Source organism: Pogoniulus pusillus, chromosome 20 (assembly GCF_015220805.1).
Source record: "Pogoniulus pusillus isolate bPogPus1 chromosome 20, bPogPus1.pri, whole genome shotgun sequence".
NCBI classification, from domain to species: domain Eukaryota; kingdom Metazoa; phylum Chordata; class Aves; order Piciformes; family Lybiidae; genus Pogoniulus; species Pogoniulus pusillus.
The window spans coordinates 13,643,568-13,668,668 of NC_087283.1; the positions used below are offsets into that span (position 1 = coordinate 13,643,568).

The following is a 25,101-nucleotide window of genomic DNA, read 5'->3' on the forward strand; positions in this document are numbered from 1 at the left end:
TTCTTGCAGGTCTCATTACACCTCAGAACTATCATTTTGTCTTCCAGTAGACACCAACGAACATCAGCTTAGTTTTAGAAATTATGAACAGTAAATCCCAGTTTTCACATGTATTTCTACATAAGAAAAAGCCTAAATTATTCAGAAAACAATCAAAACCAGTAGCCAGACAAAAGACCGTACCAAAAAAGCACCAGCAGGTCACAGTGACGCCTATACAACTGATTTGCATTAGTGCGATCCAAAAGTTGCAATCATTTACCCTGAGAGTGTGGAGCGGCATCAAGAAGTGTGAACATTCCTGCAAGAGGATTAGGAATCTACGTCAGAAGAGACTCGGCAGAGAGGGGAGCTTAAGGCTTTCCCTGCACAGTCAGTAGCATAATATTGTTGCCCTTCTTCTACAGTCACTTTGACAGGGACATCTGTTCAACATTAGCAAAGTGGCAGTGGCTGAGAACGGAGTTTAAAGCCCAGCAAGAGCAGCATCACACCTCTGAATCTTGAAACCTTTGCAATGCAGATTTCAGACTTTAGGTTCTTTACCTCATACTTTGCTGTCGTTAGCGTCAATGAAGTGGTAACATGGTAACATGGCATTAATAATACAGTATTAACTGCTAGACAATCAAAATTAGCATGTTTACATTTGCAAGCCATTATAGAGCACAAGGTCTCCAATTCTTATCCGGCCAGTAACTCAAATGTGGAGCTCGTTACACACCATCTGACGTTCCCCTTCCGAACCTGCACCCTGCTCCGCGTGGGCCTTGCGCCTGCCCCGGGTGTGTGCCCCTGCAGCCACTCGCTGATTTGAATTATCCGCAGAACAGCCACGGTGTTTTGCTCAGCTGAGGCTGCAGCTACTGAGCAGAACACCACGTCCGAAAAGCTACAAGGGAGTGGTCTCCCACAATACCTACCAAAAGGAAGGTCAGCACCAACTCCCGAGCTCTACGCCTCTGCGCCAACTTCTGGCACGGCAGGTGCCGGGCGCTGGAGCCCACCTGCATTTACTTACAGACTTCGGCCACAGCTACTCAGACTTAGCACTGCAGCGACAGTACCACCTGCGCAGAGAGGTGTCGCAGTACGCAAATCTAAAGGGAGGAGCGGGACCCGGGGAGCTCCGGCCGTGCTGGAAGAAGGTGTTGCCCCGCCCGCTCCCCCGCGCCCTACCTGACCCGTGCTGCTGGCGGAGGATGGCGGCCTGTCCGGGTGGTGGCGAGGCCGAGGAGGCGGCCGCCGCCGAGGCGGTGGCAGTGGCGGCAGAAGTATCTCCCTCGGCCAGGGGCGGCGGCGGCTGCGGGCGCTTGCCAGGACCCGGCGGTGAAGTGGGCCGTGCGACCGGACCGTGGCGGCGCGGCGCCACGCCGCTCTGGATGTGCGAGACTGCCTCGGCCGCCTGCACGTCGGGAGGCGCGAAGCGGGAGAGAACACGCAGCAGTGCCTGGGCCTTGTGTTCCTGCGTCTCGTCGTCGCTGTAGTCCGCCACGCGGCACTGGTAAACGCCCTCGTCCTGCCGCCGCACGCCCGAGAGCCGCAGCCGGTGCGAGATGTCGTTGCCTTGGACGCGGACCGTCTGCAAGAGAGCGCATCCCAGGCGCCGACTTAGCAACGGCGGCCGACCCCGACCACCCCGAAGACCTGACCCGGCCCCGCTGCCTTCCGCTTCCCCTCCCCAGCAGCAGTCCTACTGTCCTCCGTGCAGCCCCGGCAGAGCTCGCTCTTCCTCCAGGTACGCGTCTTTCGCCGTCAAAAATCAGCACGCTTGGGCTCATTCCCCCCATACCGAGTGCACTGGACGTGAGCCCAGCCCCTCACTGTTAAAGCCCCACCTCAGAGCCCCAAGGGGCTATGCATATCAGTCGCTGATCCTCGTCAGCACACTCTATTCTGACCCTAGCCTCTGCCCCTACCCAGGCCCGCACGGCTTTCCACAGGCGCCCCAAACGCCGGGCCACCTCCAGCCCGCACGAACCGCCCCAACCCGGACAGGTGGGGAAAGCCCAGCAGCCTCGGGGTCGCCTTGCGCCTGCTAGGTGTAGTGCCACGCAGCCCAGATCTAAGAGGTGGTCCGCAGCACTGGCCACTTTCCGCCACTGCGGCGGGAGGAAACGGCTCTAGCCGCGCCTCAGCACCACGGAGAGAGGTCAGCATACACCTGAGGCCACCTCGCTGGGGCAGAGGTAGTGCCAGGGTCGCATCGACGGGGAGGAGGTTCGTTTCCTACTGTGTATGGAGAGGAGGAGATCGCCACAGGCGACTAGGGTTTGCAGAGTGGAAGGTAAAAAACTTCTCTCCTGATCTGGCCCGCAGTCTTTTCAGATGTGGCTAAAGAAGGGCTGCAGGGCAAGCATCACAGAAAGTCACCCCCTCCCGATTTGCGAGGAATGAGATATGACTGCTAAACCGGCAACAGATGGTAAAGTTTCGACCAAGCCACGACACAGGGAGGAGGGAAAACGTGCCACACTCCTGCCGTGCTGCAGGACCTGGACTGCCAGTAAGACCAGCTGCATTCATGTGTCAGGAGAGAAGAGGGGCATGCAGGAAATCCCATGTGTGTGGGAGAAGGGGGTGCATATCACCCAGCTTGAGCTGCACTTACACTGATTTTGGTTGCATCCTTATTTGTTACCTAAAAGAACAGAAAGAAAAAGGAGATTAGACTCAATTCTGCCAGCACACCAAGAGATGCTGTATTCCCACCCCAGTGCAAACACAGCACACAGGCAGATGCAACTTTCTCCACTTGCTATTCACAAAGTCCCTGTGTGGCTGACAAAAGATGAGTTCCCAGGTGATGGGGAAGGCACCAAACCAGTGCTCATCTTGGGGTAACTGTTTTGGTGAAGCTCATATGGTGCCCACAGAAGCATGATGAGCGAGAACAGCTGCCAAAGAAGTGCTTGTTGCATGCTGTGCTGCTCACAGTCACTGACACACACTGGGGAAGATGCTTTACCAGCAGCATTAGCACAGTAGTGAAGTGCTTGGGCAGGCTGCATTCCGCACTGCTCAGGGCAGAGCTTGTGCTGAAACATCCTGGGAGCAGGTATTGCTCTGCAGGCTTCGTACTGTTTATTTTTTTTTGTCTGCAGCCAACTACTATAAACCTAAGTGATGCCTCAGATCTCAGTGATGCACCTCCTAGGGAGATGGTCATCACTCTCCGGGAAAGCCCTGCCATCATTAAGCAACTCACAGTTTTTATATAAGGTTAAGGAAGACATTTAAATCCATGCGATTTATTTCCCTGTCTGACAACTGACTTACACTTTCCCCAGCTAGGCGGCATCGCATTAGCTCAGTGTCTGTATGCTTTGCATCTCTATTTGAGCTCTGCAGGAAAACAAGCATGCCACAGAGAGGGGAGCTGGCACAGGCGCACAGACTGCCATGGGGCACCCTGCTGGCAGAAGGGCCCGGGGCTGGAGAGGACGACGTGCCCTGCACAATAGAGCAACGTAGCCTGGAAGTCCTGCCTCACCCTGCTTCTTGTATGGCCCCATTTGTCACCAGTTGTGCACTGGGAGAAAGCTGCAGAATGAACTGGTTTATGTTGGAGAAATGCAGCTGAAAAATTTTGCTTACCCTCATGCCAAGTGGCTTGATAGGAGGAGGGGAAAGAACTTGCAAAGATTTAACTCTGCTTCATGCATTTTAATTACTACATCTGTCTGAAAATGTCTTGCTGAGCTACAGACACAGGTGTGTACGTGCACCCCAAGAAACTGTGTGCATTTGTACACGCAGATTGACAAGTACTTAACATACCAACAGAGAGAGGTGTATCCCTCATGCCTTTCTCTGTTCCAGTGTGCAAACAGAGGCTCTCCCACCTTTTATGTTCTCTAGCTCAGTCCACAGAAGCACTAATTTTTGCTTGTCCACCTTTCATACCACAGCTATTTTTGACTGCCTGTCTTGGGTCCTCATTGCTGATTTTGCAGCAGGACAGTTATAATTTTCTATTCAGTGTCCTTAAAGCACTAATGATTTTTCCTGAGGTGAGGTCCTCCTGTTTTCTTCCATTCCAGGGAGGGCCTGGGGATGCCAGTGCTTCCAACTGCTCACTGGCACTGGGTAGAGGAAGCACTCTTCTCTCTGAGACTGCTGTGCTTATTCTGATCACCCTCTGACCATGCTGCACTTGATGAAGAGGTATTATCTCCATAGCACTGTATTACCTTGCTCCTGCTGCCGGGGACACTGATGGCTAATTCGTGTGCAAGCTCTCTGGCCGGTTCTTTAAGGTACCACCACTGGATTTCCAAGGAGTAAGAGGTGGATCCGCTGGCTCGGAAAGCACAAGGCATCTCAATATCATCTCCCTCCCTAACAGTGACATCTTTGGGAACTTCAGTAAAGGTAGCTGGGAGAGGAAGACAGAGTTACAAGGGACGGATAATGGGAAAGATTAAAAGACAAGATCAGTCCTTTTCAGTATAATGTGACTTGCTTTGGCTCATGGGCTAAGCGCTGAGACACGGGTTTCCTCTAGGACAAGCAAAACCTCCAGGACTGTGCACTCGGAGCAAGGCCGAGCCGGTCCCCACTACTCTGCAGCGGGGCCGCCGCTGCAGCGGAAAGGGGAAGTTTGATGTGGGCCTTAATATCACAAGAAAACACTCGGCAAGATACAGGGACTCCAGTAACCCACCGCCCCCTCCCCCGAATCCGGCGCGGTGACTGTCCCGGGATGAACGCCCGCCGTGCTCCACTCGGGTGGCTGCGAGGCACCAAGCCCGCGCTGCCGGCAGCTGTGGCCGCAACAGTGCCACCTTGTTCTGCAGAGCCCTCCCAGGCTACGCTCCCTGCCCCCTAGTCAGCAACACTTCGACAGGAAAAAAACGGCGGGGAGGACGGGACTTGGAGCAATTGACGGCAGGAGCATAGCGGCTGCAGCTCGGCTGCGGATAGGGCAGCAAGCCTTGCCGGCACCGGAGCCTCGCCGAGCCCGAACCGCAGTCTCGCTGCCTCTCGCCAGCAAGTTGTGTCCGGAGCAAGCGTTTCACTGGGGGAAGAGGCTGAAGTTTCCTACTCACCGGTGACGATGAACAGCAGAGGTACGTTGAACATCAGGTAACAGAGAGTGCAGAAGAGCCCCCGATTTCCCATCGCATCTGTGTGGGCTGCAGGCGGGGGCCGGGCTCGGGCGCAGCCGGGCACGCCTCAATCCATCGCACACGGCGGGGCCGAATCAGGGCTCCTTCCCAAAAAAGCCAAAGCCACCCGACTAACCTTGGTTTGCGGAGAAGCAAATATAAAATCCAGAGCCGGCTGCTCAAACTCGCTCTCAGGTGGAAGCGACGTTCTAGGAATGAAGTAATAAATTTCGCCCCGGTTCCTTGCTCCGTCGCGGGCGGGATTCAACTGCCTTGCGCTGAATGAAGGCTCCTGCTGCCCACAAGCGGAGAGGCGACGCTGGGCTCCTCTCCGAGACCCATCACACTGACAAGTCTGATCTCGGGGCTCGCAGGAAGGTCCGGCGAGTCGGCGGGGACGAGACTCCTCTCCTCGAGCCTGGGGAGCGTCCGACGTATTCCCGTGGCGGCCCGGGCTCTGCCCCGGCTCGGGCTCTGCCCCGGCTCGGGCTCTGCCCCGGCTCGGGCGGCGGCTGCACAGCGGGGGCGCGCCGGCACGTCTCAGCCCGCCTCTGCCCACCCGAGCGGCGCCGGCCGCAGCTGCCCCGCGGGCCCAGCCCCCGCCTCCGCGGCCGCGCACCGCTCCGCCCACAGCGGGATGCCCCGCCTGACGCCGTCCGCACCGCGCCGCGGCCCCACTCGTCCCTCATCGCGCTGCGCCCGGGAGATCAGTGCCGTCCGGTCTCGCCTGCACCCTGCATGTGGCTCCCGCCTGCCTCAAGATCCCAGGCTGGCTCTCAAAGTAACTGCGTAGTACTTGAATGAAGAGCAATACACTGACTGCTTTTTGCTAGCATCCTGATCCAGGTCTGGGTCTCCTCTTGGGGTGTCTGCCCAGAGCTGATTGTTCGGTCTTGTCAGGCTTCCAAACTTACTATGCTTATTACTTGTTCAAATACACGAAGGAAGAAACCCCTAACAAAACAGCACTATTGATTTAGAACACAGTAGCATAAAATGTTTCTGTAGATCAGCTGTTTCACAGGGAAACATCCACATTGGAAAGAACTCAGAAGTCAAGCCTGTGAAGTCACTAAAGTGAATCACCATCAGAAGCAGAGTTTGATTTTTTGGAGTAAGTAATGAGATGGAGCTGTTTTTTAATCAATTTGAGGTGTCTTCCCAATTTTGGGGGATTTTATCCTGAAATTTTATTAAGTCAGCATTTTATTCAGCCTCAACTTCATTTAGTCACTGGATGGCATGGGAAGTGTGTATCATGATCTACAGAAACTTTTCTTTATATATTTAATGACTTCATTCTGTACCAGAATACAAAGCTGGATGCATGAAGATTCATGTGGAGGAAATTTAGAAACATTGACTCTTTGATTAACTAAATCTGATCAACTTTTAAACGGGGGCTTTTATCTAGCTTCCCAGCTAGCTCCCTGTTTGGCCAGTCAGATTGATGGAGGTTGAAGTGGTTGGGCCCTGCCAGCTGCTGTCACCCTGCTAAGAAAACACTATCAGCATAGTTTCCACCAGGAAGTTTGAGTAAAATGCATGCAATCCTGAAAAATGAAATTGCATCAAATCAGTATTTCCTGTTGGGATTTTTTTTTCCTGGAGTATTTCCAGTCATTCCTACTGACTATATAATGATTTAAATCCCATGACAATCCTCTGTCAGGTCTATGACAGCTTGCCCAAAGAGTAACTCCTTTCCTTCCTCTGTAGTCTTCACTGGAAGTGTAAATCGTGCCAGCAGGCAGAGTGCAGTTCCCTGAGCAGCTGGAGTCAGCCCCCCACCGATCATAAGAGCTTTTATTATAATAGCTATGAAACACCATTAATTAATAAGCCCTTATGCTTTTCCTTTCCTCCCAAAAGCTCTGTGTGCTCCATGCAATAGGTAAGCATCATCTTTTTTTTCCCATGTGGCTTTAAGTCATGTTGCATTGCAGTGGGTTTTATTACCACCAGAGTCCCCACATAATGCTTCACTTACCAGGTGGTGTGAAGGTGGTGTGAAGGCAGGGAGAGGCAGTCATGACAGACATACCTGAGAAAGTAAATCCAGCAGCCACTTCACTCAGCAGCAGAAGTCATTCAGTCAAATCCCAAGACTAGAGTTACTGTGTCTTTTGCCAGTTGAGGCAGTTCCACGATTTTGTGCCCTCTTCAGCAGACTGGTTAGAAAACTCCTAATGGATAAACAGAATTAAAAAAAGAAGTATTTTAAAGATCAAATTACTAGTGATGTTTCAAATTTCCCTCTGAAACTGCAGCACTGAACATTTATAAAGGCTTGGAATAAAAAAAAAACTAGTTCATGTTGAATGAATTTTGTTTCTTCAATATAAAAGTAATAAAAATGAAAAGAAAAGGCAAATGTATTTAAACTTAGTTCTATTTTAATAAATCTGTAGTAATAGTGTTGCTGAAGTGAAGACAGCTTTATCATGAATGCATCTCTTGATTTGTAACATAAAACTTTCAGTACTGTATTTACTACCCACCAAATTTGATTTTATATGGAGCAGCTGAATGCTGAAGCAGTGATGTCTTGGTATTCAATTAAAGTACGGAATTAGGAACACAAGCGTTTTTTTTCAGTCGTAGAGTAATAACAAGATTCCTTTTATGTTATCTCCTTTTACTGAAATTATAATGGGGGACTATTGTGTTTTACACTGACTAGCAAGTACTCTGTGCAGATCATCTTGCTGTTAGGATTCTAACAACATTTGAGGTCATTTACTGCGTCCATCCTACCAGAAAAGGGACTTCTATAGCACAGAAGCTATCACCTGCCTGCATTTGTATCCTGAAGAGGTGATGAATAGCAGGAATATCACAGGGAGAACCTCCCTCTGCATCATCATCCTTCCTTCCTTATCATCTTCTGTGTGGTAGATTTTGTTTCTTAGTCCCATTCTCATATTCCATTGTTAGCCCAAATTCTCTTTAGATACAAAATGCAGGGGCATCACTAACCCCAGGAGGTGACAGTGATTAACAGCAGGTGAGTATCTGGTGCTTTAAGCAGACATAAACTTACAGGACTGGTAATGGCAGACTGATTTTGCTGTTACTGGACCATGGTTTATAGCAACTCATTAAATCCTCTAAGCTCTGTGTAGCTGATGACATTTAAGAACATTTCTCCCTGTATTTTTTTTAAATGACTGCCAGCTTCATTATTTAAATAACCAAAATACTTTCTAATAGTTGCTTGAGGAGCCTTTAAGTCATACTCTGCTGTTTGGAGTTAAACCATTCAGAAAGTAAAACAGTGTAGGTCACCTTTGAAAAAGAGAGGGTTGCAAACATATCCAGTTTTACACACATAAAGCATATGTGATAAGACATTTACTTTAAGTTGGGTTGAAAACGCTGTACCATGCTTCATGTGATGTGGTATTCCTACCATATTTAAGTAATGTTTATCTCTGCCCCAAATCCCCTGGCCGAAAGAAGTCCTGCTCATCATTCTATTCTTAGATTTTCGTCATGATTTCCTCATTAGACTGACATATTTTCATAGTCACAGGGACCACTTTCACTCACATCGAGCAATGATTTTGCAAATGACTCCTGGGAACGCGGAGGGCACTCCTGGCCCTCCACTCCTGTGGTGCAGCAGACAGTGCTGCTGTTCAAGCAAACTGCGGCTCAGCATGCCTCCCCAGGAACCTGGCTACGGTGATGGCATGCTGGCTGGCTTCTGAAAACTGTATTATCTTTAGAAAATAGGTGAGGGGCAGAAGTGTGTATTGGATGTAAAGAAGCCCCAGAAAAGCAAAAGCAAGAAATGCTAACATGTTATGTCTCTGCTTCCAGCACAGTGACCTTCACTGCGGAGTTTCTGCCTCAGAGTAGCTCATAACAACGGGCTGGCAACTGCCAGTGCAGTTGCCTTTAAAATGTCACTGGTTTAACATCAAATCAAGAGGTATAATTGCATTTTCCCTTCCTTCTTCCCACCCCCTAAATTCCAGTCCCGATCAGGAACAAAGCAAAGCGACAATGCATTTGTTTTCCCATAAGAAGTTTGTGAAAGGTCATAAAAGCCACAGGTTCCAAGGACTCGTTTGCTTTCAATACACATGATGACTTTCTTATTTCCCATATGCAAACACTGGGTTGCACTGCCTTGAAGTTACTCTAAGCTAGGGGATAGGCAGAAATGTAACACAGGTGTTTGAGAAAGAACTAATTAGGCTTACATTAGGAAATTTGGACCATGGATCTGTGGTTTACTCATCCTTACTCTGGACAAGTGGCAATTCCACTAAAAATGCTTCATTTTACATTTTGTGAAACTGATTCAGGTTAAAGAATGTTTCTGCATTCTGTCTAGGAACAGTTCTCACTTTATGGAGCAAATGCATTTTTAATTGCCTTTAGGATCTACTTTAACTGGCATATAGTCTGTTTTAATAAGAGACATGATGCTGGCTGCCTAACACTCAGACAGGAGGATAAGACAGCATCTTTGTGTTAGATTGCTCTCTTGTAGTGTCTCTTATCTTAAAGGTATTTATTAGAAAATAATACTTTATAGATTATAAATTAACTTATCCCTCCTCTGGGAAAAAGGCAATAGAGTAGTCCTTTGAAAAAGAGAAACACATTGGCAAAACTCAAATACTCCACATATGGGTCTACAAAATGATTTTAACAATTGTTTGCCAGTGGAGAATTAAAAATGTTACTAGAGACTGAAAAAGAGCATCACTTTTTACCGCTGAGTTAGGCAATGCTTTGTTTTTCCCACTGGGCTTACAAAAACTAGTAACATCTCTCACACAGAAAACTGACATATAATTGACCTCAAAGAACATCCAGTACCTCATATGGAAAAAAATCCATATAAGAAATCAACAGATCAGACAAGAGCTGCAGCAACTTCTTAAATGTTTAGGCCTTGGTTCTGCAGGCATTTATGTGTAAGCTGCAATATAAGTGCCTCAGCAATCTGCCGGCTCCTGATGCAAAAGTGTGAGGACGTGAACCTACTGCACAAGGTTTTAAAGCAGAATGCATGCTTTCCATGTGTAAAGCTGGAGAGTTTGCTTTACTTTGAATATAAACTAAGACTATTTCTCCTTTGATTTTTATTATTTGCATTGCCAGGATCACGTCATGCTAGGCTTTCCAAGAGTACAAAGCCAGAAAATCAAAAGAATTAGAAATTCAAGTCACATCTATCCAGTTTTGCAAGACAGACTCAATGGATGACTGGAGAATTAGTGTAATTACTGCAACATCACAGATACTAAGTACATAAAGGCTGATTAACTAGAGGTGAGGAAATGAGTTTTATTTGCTTAGAATGCATTGATTTATTTTCTTTTAACATATTTTAATAATAAATACCTGATAAACTATTAGAAGGGAAAATGTTGCTGTTAAGAAGTAATCTCTTGCATCCCTTTGGTCAAGAGCTGAAGATAAAGCTGGTATGAAAACAATGTATTAAATGTGTTTGCGTGAGGTTTCCTGCTTTGGCTGCTAGGTAGCTCACAGCAACAAGCTGCTATGGCAGAGATACTGCTCTTGCAGCAGAAGTGAGGAGGAAAGCTGAGCCAGCAGGACTTGCAGCATCCTCTGCAGCACCATGGTCTCTGTTTTCTGGCCTCACCCCAATGATTATCCAGGTGCAGGGGGTAACCTAACCGTGCTCACCTGTGGGCCTTTTGCCAGCAGCAATTGTTTTAATAACAGTTTAGCATAAAATAAATTTTATGTTATATAGATCTAAATTTCTTTCTCTCTATATATAGTATATGTAGAGATAGTCAGTATTCTGAGTTATGCTTTAAATGATTGATAAGATTTTCATTATTAAATACTTTGATAAATGCCAAGTAAGGTGTGAGAACATAGGGGAGTACTCCAAATGGACACAAGTTACCTCAACTGTCAGTTAGGGAATCAAATGCACAGCATGCCAAAGTCCTTGGTCTTTGAATCATGGGTGTTGACTGAATCTATCAAGTTGATCAAACCTAAATCATGACTTTTGTTAAATCAGAGCAATCAGAAAATGTACGGAAATCTGGTCTTTCCAATTAATACTAAAGCATAAAAGAAGAGTTAAAGTAGAGCAAGCATGTTATGCTTTACATAAACCATGCACAACACAGAAAACTCTGTTAGGCACATACATCCTTTTGTTAGTCTATTAAAAGCACCATATCAGGGATGACGTGCAGAATGGTTTCTAAGTATTCAATTAACTTTCCTTTACAGGTCAGGATTGTACTTTTGGTTTATAAGGAAATATTTGCAGCTATTCTCTGCCTAAAGCACAACCACCTATCCACTTAATAAAAGAATGCCACACAACTCATTGAAGCTAACAGTTTCAAAAAGCATCCATTAATTTTGAACGTTTCTGGTTTTAGATGCCTCCCTTAATGAGCTTGAATGTAAATACGCTTTTAATAATTCTGCCAAAACTAGGCTCCTAAGTTGATGCCTTAATTTATCAGCTGGAAGACCTAAGCTCATGCTGCATAGATGAATTAGATGCCTTGACTACACGAGGGAAAAAAAAATTCACTGTGAGGGTGACAGAACACTGGAACAGGCTGCCCGGGGGGTTGTGGAGTCATCTTCTCTGGAGATGTTCAAAACCTGCCTGGATGTATTCATGTGTGATTTACTCTAGGTGATCCTGCTCTGGCAGGGCAGTTGGATTAGATGATCTTTCGAGGTCACTTCCAACCCCCAACATTTTGTGAACATTTTCTTTATGTTGTAAACATTTTCTATATGTGAAATAAAAAGAAGCTCTGGACCAGATTCACTATTCCATTCCCGTTCCTCCCAGCAGCCCAGCACTGGGAGAAAGCAGTCTGAATGGAGATACTAGCAGAGCACCTTTGCAGCCTGCAGCAGCCTGCCTGAGGGTGGCAGGGGTGGGGGGGGCACCTCCACACCCCTCTCTTTGCAGCATGTGTTTGTGGAGTGGAGAAGGGAATGTGAAAGGACGTGTATTTTTCAGTTTGCAGAGAACCCTTTCATCAATAATGTATCTCTTCAGTCTGTTGGTGAATCAACCTGCTACCTACTGTTTCAGAAAGACTGTTAGAGACTATGGCTCCTAAATTAGAATTGAAATGACTATTTTGTTCAAGCAGGATCAATTACTTGCTAGTGTTCCCTCACTGCTCACTGTAGTTAGAAAGCTGCAGGGCTGATTCACCTGGAGGAATAAGTGCTGAACTGGGAGGTGACACTGTAGAAGTTTGGCTATGGCCTGTTGATACATTAACATTTTATGGCTGTGGTAGGAAGGACTCAGACTGAAGAAAAATCCATCCAGAAAACTGAACTGCTTATCCCCCAAAATGAGTGGGTGCCTCAGACAGATGCTGGCAGGCACTTGTAAAGGGCTATGTTTTGAGCTTGGAAATAGGAACTGCTCCAGTGAGCAACCTGAGAAACTAACAGATGTGAGTGAAGCCTCTCCCTGCTTCTTGACTCCTGTCTGGGAAAGTCAGTGCCAGGATGAATTTTCTCTTGGGTAATTTTCCTGAAGTCCACAAGCCTAAAGCAATTTTTCCCAAAAGAGAAAGAGTTGTACAGTCCCAAAGGACCAAAACCAATTTCAATTATTTATGAGATTTAAGTCACTTTCTTGGTCAGAAATGGCCCAGGAATAGGAGCCTCTCCCCATCTTCCAAAGAGATTGTGGCACCAGAAGACCTGGGAAGATGCTGCCATAAACAAAGGAAAGATGGGAACTGAAAGGCAGATTGACTTGGATTCCACATCCTTCATGTGCAAACTCTGATGGTTTTCTCAATGTTCTCAGGGACATAAACTTTAAAACAACATTTTCTCACCTCCCTCTCCCAAGATCAGCAGGACTTAACTTCTAACAAGGGTTTTCTGTGTTCTAATAGCGAACACCAAAACTTAGCCTCAGCAGCAGAGTTGGTAGTTGTGCATCAGAAGTTGAGCATTACAGAGTGGCAACTAATAATCAGTTTTCAGCAGAAAAGAGCTGGACAGGTGCCAAGGAGGGCAGGCAGAAAATATTTGCTATAGATAATGCCCAATACTCAGACAAGGTATCAAACATATGGGAAGACAGATTCAAGGAAACACTCAAGAGAGTTTGACTCTTACAAAAATGTAAAGTTTTGCTAGTTTAAAATAATGATAATGACCACTGCAGAAATACACAAGTTCCAGCAATTAATCTGAAAATGCATTTTGGAAAAGAGTCTGAAACAGAAGATCTTCATCAGATGAATCCATAAGAGGTGAGCAAGCAGTTTTAATGAAGTGTTTCATGGACAGACAGTTCTATTTGCAGAGTTTTAGGGGGGGTGGAAAAAGGCAATATACATTATTTCAGAGTGGCTCCTGTTTAGGCAAAACATGTGTCTCACTTCACATGCTTCCCTCTGAAAGCTCTGCTGACTGTCAGGAGGCTAACTTAAGTCATGACATGTTGATAATAAAACTTGGACACAAAAATGCATTTCTCCCTTCCTCATCTTTTACACAGCTAAGAGTCCTGACGTTCAGATGTGACTTTGCTCTGATTTAAGCCCTCTACATGGTGAAAAGTTTTGAACAGAATGATTATGTCTCAGGCTGTAATTCAGTCACGCCAGTTCACTGCAGGCAGCCATTCAAGCACAAAGGCAGGTATCCAGGTGAATTGGAAAGGACAGTCTTCATAGCATGCTAGGAATTAGTTTGTGTTTCTGGGACTCAGGCTGTAAGGATGACATTTGTGAGGTATTTCAGTTGGTGGGCAGGGTAACCACCCACTGGGCAGCGGTCATGGTGCTGGGGACTTCAGCTTTAGCCCAGCTGTGCCAAGGCACGTTCTGTCCCAACCCCAGGGACCTACAGCCTGCTCAGATTAGCATCCTCCTTAAGTGTGTTGGAACCGACAGGAGGAAGATAAAGGTACATGTAACTGATATCACAAAGCAGGAAGATATCTGAAATAAACAGTAACAACTGCATAAAAATGCTTGAGTTCAAGTATTTACAGCTACTTAAATATTATGGCTTTTAGTTCACTAATCCAAGATTAGTCAACCATGTAAAAATAGATATTTGTTTAAATAAACTGACTACACTGCTACCTAGAGACAGACATTTCTGCTGTTCAGGTCTGCTTTATTTTGACATTTTTAGGAGATAATCCTAATAATCCTATACAAAGTTGAATATAATATGGGTTCTCCCTTAGAGCTCTTTGCATATAGCAGCAAACCTGATGCCACTCACTAGCTTCTCCTACTGTAGAGTCCAGGTTTTCAGGAGGAAACCAGGAAGCAGTTATTAAGATGTAGACTGCAGTGATAACCAGAATGAATTCAGCCACAATACTGTTAGCAGATGAACACTGCAAGGAAAACTCTAAGCAGTGATTAGAGTTTTCTATCCCAGCCAAGCTAGTCCTTTTCAAGCTCTCTGTGCACTCATGGTCTGTTCCAGTGCTTCTAACTCAAGCCACCATATGTGGAAGTTAAGTCTGTTTTCGCAGCATTATCATTCTGTGTATGAAAGCTCCACATATGATGTTTTCTGCTTATCTGTTTTTATTGCCTTTTTCTTAGCAATAAAACCTCTCTGAGCTGTGCTTTATACCTCAGAACAAGTTTGTCGGCCAGATGGTTGCTCTAATAAATGGGGAGAAATGTCAGAAGCACTTTTGCATACCTGGGCAGTGAGGCGCACCACTCCTGCTCCCCACGGCCAGCACTGGCCGTGCTGGGGCTGAGCATGCTTCACTTTCTCAGCAGCAAGCCAAGAGGCACAGGGACACAGGGACCACCCCTCCAGGAGCACTCACTGCACTGGAGAGAGGCTGCTTTGCACTGTCTGACTTGTCTGGCTGTGTCTCTGAGACCTGCTCCTGAAAGCCAAAACCTGACCAAAATGTTTTCTGTTTCCTTCCTGGATGACACACGTGGCTTTTGCTGTAAACACTTCCCTCAACATTTCAAAGGTGGCCTTAAACGGCAATCTCCTAGCTGACCTTCAAAATCATAACCTTACCATGCTTCAGCTTCTCCTGATTATCAGTATTATGTGATCTGCTCACTAGACTATCATTTTATCTTGTGGGTGATGATTCCTCATTGCTGCTTAAGACTTTTTACAAAACAGTTCCTGCTGTCAGGAAAGATGTACTTCATGACCTCGTTTTGTGGATGAGAAATGCCAAGTCAAAGAGGCAGGGTTGGTTGGCTAGCAAGACTCTGGTGAACTGCATCACAGTGAATCACAGATTAGCTAACGATTATTGAAAATCCTGATAATAACAAGAAGCATTTTTTTGCGTTAGGAAGCTCTGCTGTTGTCAGTAGTGTCTCTGTCAATGTGATAGCATAGAGTCAAAAGCAGATCTCTGGAAAGCAGAGGCATGAAGTTGGTGATGGTGGTCATGGCTACAAAAAAAAAAAAGTATTAATTTTAAAAGTAATTCCCATGTTATAGTATGGCTCTACAGAAAAGGGAGAGGTACTGTGTGAAGGAAGAGCATTCTGCTGGAACAGTCTGTGGCCTTCTGCATGTGTGGACAGTTCAGAAGCCAAGAAAAAAAATCTTTGTGATCCCAGACTCACAGTGAGAGAATGAGGCCCTCTAGAGCAGAAGATATTCACTCTCTGGGAAATTCTCCTTTGTTTCCAAGCATTCCGGGAAACAGATGAGTGGAGAGATGGACAGGACACAAAGATATGAGGGTGCAGGCAGTGAGGCTGTGAAGGCCTCCTGAGCACTGGGTAGCTACATCCTACAGGCACTACAGTCATGAAGCCTTTGATAGATTCAGGAGTGAAGTTAATATTAGAGGTTATTAAAAATGCAGGCAGATTTCTCCCTCCAATATAACTGCTGTGATATTTTATGTTTTTTAAGATTTAAGTTTATTGAGCTTTTCTTGCAAGGTATTTTTTGTTGTCAGTTTGGCTGTACTTGTATCAACCTAGCTTTCCAGTAACAAAGAATTCAGTCTTTTTGGCAGTTATTTTTGACCTTTTCTTGAGCAATAACTGATAGCTTTCCAGACTCTTTGTCTAACATTAGAGGTTAAACTAAGACTAAAATGTTCACCCGATTGCACTTGAACTTGTGGCTTACCCATGTAGAACAAAAAGCTGCACTTTTGACATAGGGCTGCTTTGAAAAACATTGAACAAGTGTTTGGACTATAACTTTATATACCATTAAGTTGTATTGCACAGACAATTTTCTGCAATATTCCACACAGACTGAAAACTGGCTTTGTGGTTTATGAAATGTTAATACCATAGTGTGAATTTATATAGGTGCATAATTAGAAATGATAGCCCAGGGACAAAGTCTTATTTATGAAGTTAAATTTGTTAAATTAAAAATGCAGCTAGTGAGTCACCTTTTTACTCTCTAACTATATTAGATGCCTGTATTTTTATGAATTCTGCAAAGTAATTGATAGGCATTAGCATGACTCTGATAAGACATGAAGGCACATTACATGAGCAAATGTTTTGAATGTGGTGAATCCAGTGTTAATTCTAGAAAGGCCTTCTTACAAATCTAGCATACCACTTATCCTAAAACTATCCTTTAGCTAGATCTTTGCCAGCATTCTGTGCAGTTATAATTTTCCATTGCACTCAAAATAAACAGAAGTATGCTGCAGTACAAGTTAATGATTAAATGACAAATTACTAAAACTGTCTGACCAGATTATTCACTCTCTGAGTCAGAAATTCTACTTATGTTTCTTCATCAGCTGTATTTACATGTGTATGTTCCTACAAAGTATGCTTTTTGCTGTCATTGTTATTACACATTTTAATGGTTGGTTAGATGTGTCAGATTGTTGCAAATTCAATGAAAAGCCAAACAGAGACAACCCATGAAACACAGCATCGTTTCCACTGAAGAATTATTGTTATTCCCACATTTGACTTGTGCTGCTGTTAGAAGACAGAGGGAAGGAAGAAAGTATTCCTGATACTGCATGCTAATGCTGCCAATATGAATGTCAACAATCCTTTTTGTCTTGGACTCAACAATGTTTTTGGTTGTACTCTCTGCCTTTGCACTTAAGGGTGTATGAGTTTTTAGTTTTGTGAGTCTTAATACTCATATCTGCAGAGATTGTATTTTATCTCCAGGAAAGAACCACCTAGACCTTTGGCTTAGGTAAACAGTAATGGTGGTGATCTGTTCCTGGAGTAGGATGTTATGGAAATGTCAGTTTGGAGTGGCATGGAGAACCTGTTTTTTGGTTTTGGTGGTTTGGTTTTTTTTTTGTGTGTGTGTGTGTGTTTTGTTGTTTTGTTTTGGTTTGTTGGGTTTTGTATTTTGTTTTTTTATCCAGCTATTCATTATCATGATTCACCTTTCATGACTAATTATCTGAAATTTTCTGTCAGGTGCTTGGTGGGCACTGTAGCATTCACACTTAAAAATATTGCCTTGCTCAAGCCCAGAATTCTTTCTAGACTTTTGACAATGCTTCTTCCATTAATCAGGGAGTAAATTTCTCTTCTACCCCGATAACAAATCATGGCTACTTTTAATACAAGTGGTACTACTTAAATTTGTTATGGTTAGTAAGTGCAGAGGGTGGAAGGGCTACTGATGGAACTGAGTGCCTCCTTTACCCAGCCACTTTTGCAGGAAAAGGCTTTCTGGGCAGTTGATACTGCCTAACTTTACTGGGGCCTTTTCCCAACATAGGATGAGCTAGGAGCATCACACAGATGCACGTGTGAAGCTATAGCCTCCTGGCTGTGGCAATGAGGTCAACATACCTAATGTATCCAAGTGGGTGGGACAAAGGAGGTTGGGGCAGATAGAAGTTGGTATGTTTTTGTTGAAATTGTTATCTGAAAATCTGATATTTTTTAACAGAGGTTTAGAATCTCTGGAGTCACCCACACTAGGCAGTTAACAATCTCCATCCTACAGGCACAATAGGAGGAGAATTATCTCTTTCAAGTCTTAATTTCAGTCTCCTAATCTTACAGTGCATTCCATGTAATGATACCTAATCATAGCATATATTAATCAGTTCTGTTTCAGGGTCATACTTTTCTCTGGTCTTTAATCCCCTGTAGATGAGAGCCTTTAGGCAGTTACTCCTTTACTGGGGTTGGACACCCAGTGACCCATTCTGCTATCAGCAGGAGTGGACTTTGCTAGTCTCATGATGGCTTGCTCTTCATACAGCCATCAGTTAAGTGCATTTTTATACCCCATTGAAATGCACAAAAATACACTGTCCAATTTGACAAAACTTCCAAGTAATTATAAAGTACTTTTTGCAATTTCCTATGTAATATCCTTTCAAAGTTGTCCTGTTTTCTTTCTCTTTGAATGTGTATTCAGAGCAAGCAGATTTGTAGGCACACAATAAGAAGTTGATTTTGAAAAGAGGTAAATAAATTGCACTGGCTAGAAAAGGGCTTCTTGCTGCCCTCTTTATGATGATGTGCATACAACTTGCTACCAATCCTTTACTTTGCATTTCTATCAGAAAGATAAATGAAATTGTCAATCCTGTTCACATTTCCTTTTGATGACTACATAAAAGTAATAGCCACAGTGCCAAAAAAAAGCTTTCATTAATTCTTCCATTTCTTAAGGCGAAAGGAGGACTATTTTGCAAACAAAGAGGAATAAACAGACTACAGTGAAATGCCTGCTTCTTTTTCCATAGGATATACCTTCTGAGCAATTCCTAACTTTGGGATGATTCTAAGCCATTCTTAAAATGAATAGAAAATGTCTTAATTTCAGATTTCTGTAATTTCATTGCAGTATTACGCCACTCCAACAATGAAAGGGAAAGTGAAACACTGTATAGTAATGTTGAAATTTAGTCCAGGGAATGTGACCACAGAAGAAAAGCAAAATAAAATAAAATTTGTGTATTTAAGTACAGAGATGTTTAATTTTATGAAAAATAAACCAGCACTGCTTTTTGTACATGTCTGTCAATAAACAGACAGATAAAGATATCAGAGTCATTTCGTCAAAACTGTCTTGGAAAACAGTGCCCCTCATAAATAATTTTTATTAGGAGTAGTTTGAAGCAGAACAAGCCCTGAGTGCTGTCATGTAGCTGACATAGAGTATAACAAAACTTGGTCTTCTTTGGCAGCACACCAAAATGAGTTACAGCCCAGCAGGACAGCAACAAGCTACTTTCAGTGCTAGGAAGGTGAAAAAGAGCAAGATATTTGTCATCACTGCTACTGCCAAAGATGAAAACACTAATCACTTGTGGCTAGGGAAGGATGGATAGGCATAAGTTGGAGAAGGAAGGATAAAGGCAGAAAGCACTCTTGGGGAGGCAAGTAGAAAGGGGGAGTAGAGAAAGCCAATACGTAGGCTAGCACAAGGCAGCCAGCCATGAAACTTGCCCTCTGAGATGGCCATCAAGGTAAAGAGAGATGGGACCTTCAAAAAGGAAGTGGAAGAATTAGATGACGGTTTTCACAGATCTTCTTTGTAGCCTCCAAAGGGTGTAAATCTCTGCAGAGAGGGTAAATTCTCATAGTCTCAGATATTTATGTGGACTTTGGTGTTCTACTTTTTCCACAGCACTGCTTTTTTCCCCTGTAGTTTTGTCATTGCTGGCAGAGTAATGGGATTTATTAGAATCAGATTTTGAGAAAACAGCACATCTCAAGAGAGAAATCAAAGTTTGGAGACTAATGATTAAGATGGATCTGAAGCGTACCAACATTGTTGTCAGCTCTGGTGTGCTCTAGCCTCCTGCCCTGCCTGGGAAGTGTTTGAACAGAGTTCATAAATGTTTAGATGAGAAAGAAATTTGGCTCTCTATGGGACAGGGAAAGGTCAATATGTCTCCAAACTCCATGACGGAGGACCAAGTCTGATTGTCAGATGAAGCTGCTTTATTTGTCCTTCTTATGAAATGCAAAAGGTCTCAGGACAATTAGTTCTGCCTTTTTCATTGTTTCAGCATGGAGCTTAAAGCCTTTGACCTTCTGTCACATTTATTTTGCTGTATATCAGGAGACAATTAAAAATTAGATGCATGTTCTATGTTTGGCAGAAAAATGCAGTACTAATTAATTTTCTGGCTACAACAGTCCAGCTGTGTTTAGTTTTTCCTTCTTACATTGACATAGAAATCTACCTCCCCTTTTCCACTGCACGTTATACAAATTTGCACCTATATGTCTTTATGTGTCTGTGTGAATCTTCAGAGTGATTTTTTTTACTACATTCCCTATTAGTACAGAGTATCTAAGATGTTCTCCAACGGTTGGATTTTCAGAATATAAAACTCTTTTGCTTTTTTAGATTCGATTCAGTCTCCTCTAAATACGTTCATAAAACATTCATTCCCAGACACCCAGTGGCCCACAACGCACGGTATCGACTCCACTCCTAGTACAGTTGTGTATGATGTTATTCACAGACAAAGTCCCAAGCCATCTTTCTACTTCACTTTGAAGGAATTACTCTCTTTATCAGCAAGGAAAACAAGCAGCTTCTCTACTACAATATTCAGAAAGTCCCACTTCCATCTCTTTCCCCTCCCTTAGTGGCTATATGAACATCAGAGGTGGGAGAAAAATAATGCTGTGTTTCCCAACGCAATTAATTTTCAATAGTTCAACTTTAACACCTTTGGACGTAAGCACAACTGGGAAGAAAAATGAAAGACTGGATTTACAAAGCCTTTAAAGCAGCAGCAAACCACTAGCAAAAAAACTCCAAAACCACAACCCAACAAACAAACAAAAAACACCAAATGAACCAACCAACCAAAAAAAAAACCCACACAAAAAAGAAGTCTTTCCTTATCATTAGCAAGCAAATGAATTAGCTGTTGGAAGATATTTTTCAATCAATTTTTTTAAACAAAAAAGTCTACATAAACAGTATTTATGATTCCATGTGAAATTCAGATCCACTTCCAAGAGCTTCAGGAAAACCAGGCAGGAAAGCTTGAGAACTTGTTTGAAATAAAAGGTATCTGAAAGTACAGCCTTCCCTAACGAAGCCATGATTTAAATATCAAGTTTTACAAAAAGCAGAAAGACAAAAACTCAAACCCAACCCACATCTTGTATCAAAATCATCTGGTTTTAAAATTGTCCCTTAGTTTTCATTGCTATGTGTTTTGATAGATCTTGTGCTAATAGTAGATAGAGGGAGAAGTTAGCTCTCTGAATTAACTAAAGCACTAGAAGGCTGCATTTCTGGTGTTTAGCAGTGTCATAAATGCTATTACCCATGATGGCAGACAGAAGCCAGTGAAGCAGCACTGCTCATCCTGCCTCACTGTGAACTCATACATCCTCTAACACTTCGTGTTTTATATCAGCCACACCAGAATCTAACACGTGCCCTGCCCACAGCTGTCACCTTTCCTGGCATGGGACTTCAGCATGCTGACCTGCTCCATTGGGCACCACCAGCTCCACAAGCCCTGCTTGCCTTTGCTGTCATGCTGTGCAAGTGCTCTTCCATATTAAGAGGGAAGACACATGGTAGATCCGGTTAGCCTGTAATTTCTCCAAAGTGGAGACACCTTTCTGTCTATTCACTCAGCTCTTCAGTAAAAGAAATCTGACAATATGGACAATATGGAAGAACCAAGACCCTGAAAACTTTCTCAGGTAGATTGCATTTTCTCCCCACACACCTTTTTCTTTCCTTTCAGTGTTTTTTTTTCCCCCATGACACTTAAAAATGATGTAAGTATTATGGGCTTAGATTTCTGTTTTCTGAACTTCTAATTATATTGAAGGAGGAAAGGTGCCTGTGTTTAAAATACAGGATGCTCACTATCTAGTTGGCCGAATGTTCTCTGCTATATAAAGCTCTGGAGTATTTTCAGTAGTGCCTTATAATGTCAGCATCCAGGGTATATGATAAGGTATCTTTGTGGTTTCATATTGCATCAAGTGGAAATCCAGCATACAAACGACTAGCTCAGGGATACTTTACACAAAATTACTGGCATTTTTAAGCTGCTTCTGCTTTTACACAGGAAGTAGAATAGATTATATGGTATTAAAGCAGTTTTAGGGAAGTTTTCACTTTTCAGAAGGATCATTTAAATGAAGAATGTTATATTTATGGACTATTATACATTTGTCATCCTGCACGTTCCCCTTAATCACCCAAAAGAAAGGACTGTATGTCAGAATAGCCAGCAAAAATCAGGTTGGGTAACAGAGCTATATACAGATCATGCAACTACCAACCCATATGAGACACAGGAATATCCCTCTCTTGCCTGCTGAGTGGCTCTGTACCTGATGTTCAATCTGTTCATTAGTGGGGAAAAATCCTTCAGGATAATTCTTTTTAAAAAGCCATCTGTGATTGTGTAGATAAAAAGCACAAATGCCTCCAATTATATCAACCATGCTTGCCAGATAAAGGCAATAGTAACCTATTTGCATCCATGTAATAGTGACCTGAAGTCACTATTTAGTTGTGCAAATCTAGTTATAAAATAAAGACCCAAACACACACATAAGTGCAATATTTAGAGTCTGTGATGGAATGGAATGATATAAAAGGGTGTAAGGTTAGTAAATTAGTAATTCCACACACAGAGGAAATCATGGGAGGTGCTAGATGATGGCGTGAGAAGCAGGGATATTTGCCTTTAGACTTAGAGGCTTTTCTACACAAATGGGATGTGAATATTGTCAGTCATCCTTCACTTTAATAAATCTGCAGGATACAGCTTAGGAATATCTTAAAAGTAATTGGAGTCTCTTGGATGTGAAGATATCTCAGCAGAGCTTCTACTAGTGGGTAACAATATGATTATTAAACTTTCTAGTCCACATCAAGCTTCAGATTCTGGGAGGGAGCTACCACACACTGAATTTCTATCCAAAATGCAAATTTACATTAAAAGAGTTTAAATATCTATAAGGAATATCTGAAAGACCTTTCTCAGATAGTGAGTAAGCAAAGGCTTCAGGACTAGGTTCTTTGTTCCTGTGTGTTTGGTTAAAATATACAACAGCACCAGTGTCAAACAAATGGATGTACCTGAAAGGGCTACAAGGAATTACAAAAGACTCTTGCTCTCTTTACATCAGCTGTGCAATGCTTCATGCTGCTGCCTCTTGCTGAAGCTGCTGCTATATACAAACAAGCAAACAAACAAATCCCAGAGCTGTGCAGGCAGCGTTGAAGACATCATTAGCCATGGCTAGGGAATAAACCAAGACATTCTGACACTGGAAAGCAAACTGTGTGTTGAGTCACTGTTCAAACCTGTTCACTTCAGCCATTAAGTGAGGCAAGGTGGCAAGGATTGTGTAAGCAAAATGAACTAATCTCATTTAGGATACTTTTCAGGACTGTTGTGAAATTGCTGCTCGGATTAGTAACAGTGCAATAAAATCATTGCAGTTTAACAGTGAAAACCAAGAGATTCACAGGAGAAAATAAACTTTACAAATGAAGATGCACTCTACAAATATTGGGTCAATTCCTGCTGTCCTGATTTGTGCAAACACTCAGGCCTTAGCTAATCTGGAGCCTAGCCCTGTCTATAGCTATCATTGATGCCAGTCACAGTTATTTCAGTTTTATCTATTCTCCTTTGGGGATTGCACTGGGAAGCTCTGTTAAGGGCTCATAGTCCCAATGCAGAAAATGCCTAAGCACAGGAAGCAGAGTTTCAACCAGCAGGGATTAAAACCCTGGCCCTGTGTGCCTTAGCAATCAGTAACCTTGTTATGCTAGTTGAGTTTATATTTTGTAATGGTCATACATCTGACATTAAAGTACATTTCACTAATGGATCCGTGCCAAAGAGCACAGGAATATAAGTAATTCTTACAAGGCAAACTACTAAAACCAGTGCTAATTCTTCTAAGAGATGCAAAGAGCTCATACTGATTAAGGGTCATTGCTTTCACTCCCACTGGGACTATTTATGTGCTTGGTGCATCAACAGGGCAGCTGAGCTGGAGGAGACACAGCTCAGACTGAAGACAAATTAGGGGACAACATTCAATACTGAAGTGAGACCTAGAGGAGTTGATTCTTTATCTCTGGAGTTTCTGTACTTGAAAAACAAGGAGATTTTACTCTTCCTGTATGTATTTTTTTTAATTTAAATAAGAAATATCTGCTTTTATCTGGTCTTAGGCCAATTAGTACTAGTGCCTCTGGAACCTCTTAAGAACATCCACACCAGCAGTTATGATGAAAAAATAAACCTGGCCATTTCTGTACTTTCATCTTAATTGCAGTTTTAAATCTAACACTGTTTTTCTCATTAAAATAATGCTGGAAAGAAAAACTGTGGGTTTTATTTCCTATGCTCTTTTTAAAAAGCTTTTTATAGTGACAAGAGGATTATTTGACTTAATTTAATATAAAAGATAAGTTCTCAGGAAAAAAAAATTGTAATACACACAAGTGAGGAAAAATTTTTTTTCCTGTATCCTCAGAAGAACTTCCCTATACTCCTGTGAGACAATCCTGCCCAGGGATTGTGCAGTGAGAAATAATCTGGAGGTAAAACTGCCTGGCTCCTGGAAGCACGTGTGCTTGAAGTACCACTCCAAGAATAAATACTATGCTGGAAAAATGACCAGGCTACTTCCTCAAGGATCCCTTTCTCCCCATGTTGCTGCAAGGTTGTGGCAGGGGAAAAAACAGAAAGACAAGACAGCAATTCTGTAAAACAGAGAGGGAAAATGCTGGAACCAAGTTATGCCTTTTGTCCTCCACCAATCTTGCCTCCATTCCCTCTCTGCACCAGGTACAGACCACATCATTTTTCTTGTTTTCATCAGCAGAGTTCATTTTGCTGTCTCCATACACCAGTGATGATGTGGACCAATGCATAGTGCATGTCTCAATTTGACAGGTTTGTAGAAGAGGCAGAACACGCTTTGCTTTCAGGACCAGTTAATATTACCCACCAGACGGACAACGAGAAAGTAATTAATGTGTAGATCAGCCCTTGCTGCAAAAAGTGTTTCAGTAGCAAAGCTTCAAC

At 43.4% G+C, this 25,101-nt stretch overlaps 1 protein-coding gene across 2 annotated transcripts in view; it reads right to left on the bottom strand.

The window, feature by feature from the left end:
* The window catches only part of VSTM2B (V-set and transmembrane domain containing 2B), a 186,617-nt gene that overhangs the window by 15,043 nt on the left and 146,473 nt on the right, over positions 1-25,101 (bottom strand). Inside the window, exons 4-9 of one of the 2 annotated variants that reach the window (XM_064160302.1) lie at positions 7,156-7,297; positions 5,774-6,664; positions 5,052-5,529; positions 4,194-4,378; positions 2,612-2,641; positions 1,180-1,582 (exon numbers count right to left, since the gene is read on the bottom strand). In XM_064160302.1, the coding sequence (XP_064016372.1) occupies positions 1,180-1,582; positions 2,612-2,641; positions 4,194-4,378; positions 5,052-5,124 (691 nt within the window). In that variant the 5' untranslated portion in view covers positions 5,125-5,529; positions 5,774-6,664; positions 7,156-7,297. The remainder of the gene's footprint in view (positions 1-1,179; positions 1,583-2,611; positions 2,642-4,193; positions 4,379-5,051; positions 5,530-5,773; positions 6,665-7,155; positions 7,298-25,101) is intronic. The other variant, XM_064160301.1, reaches the window with a different exon arrangement.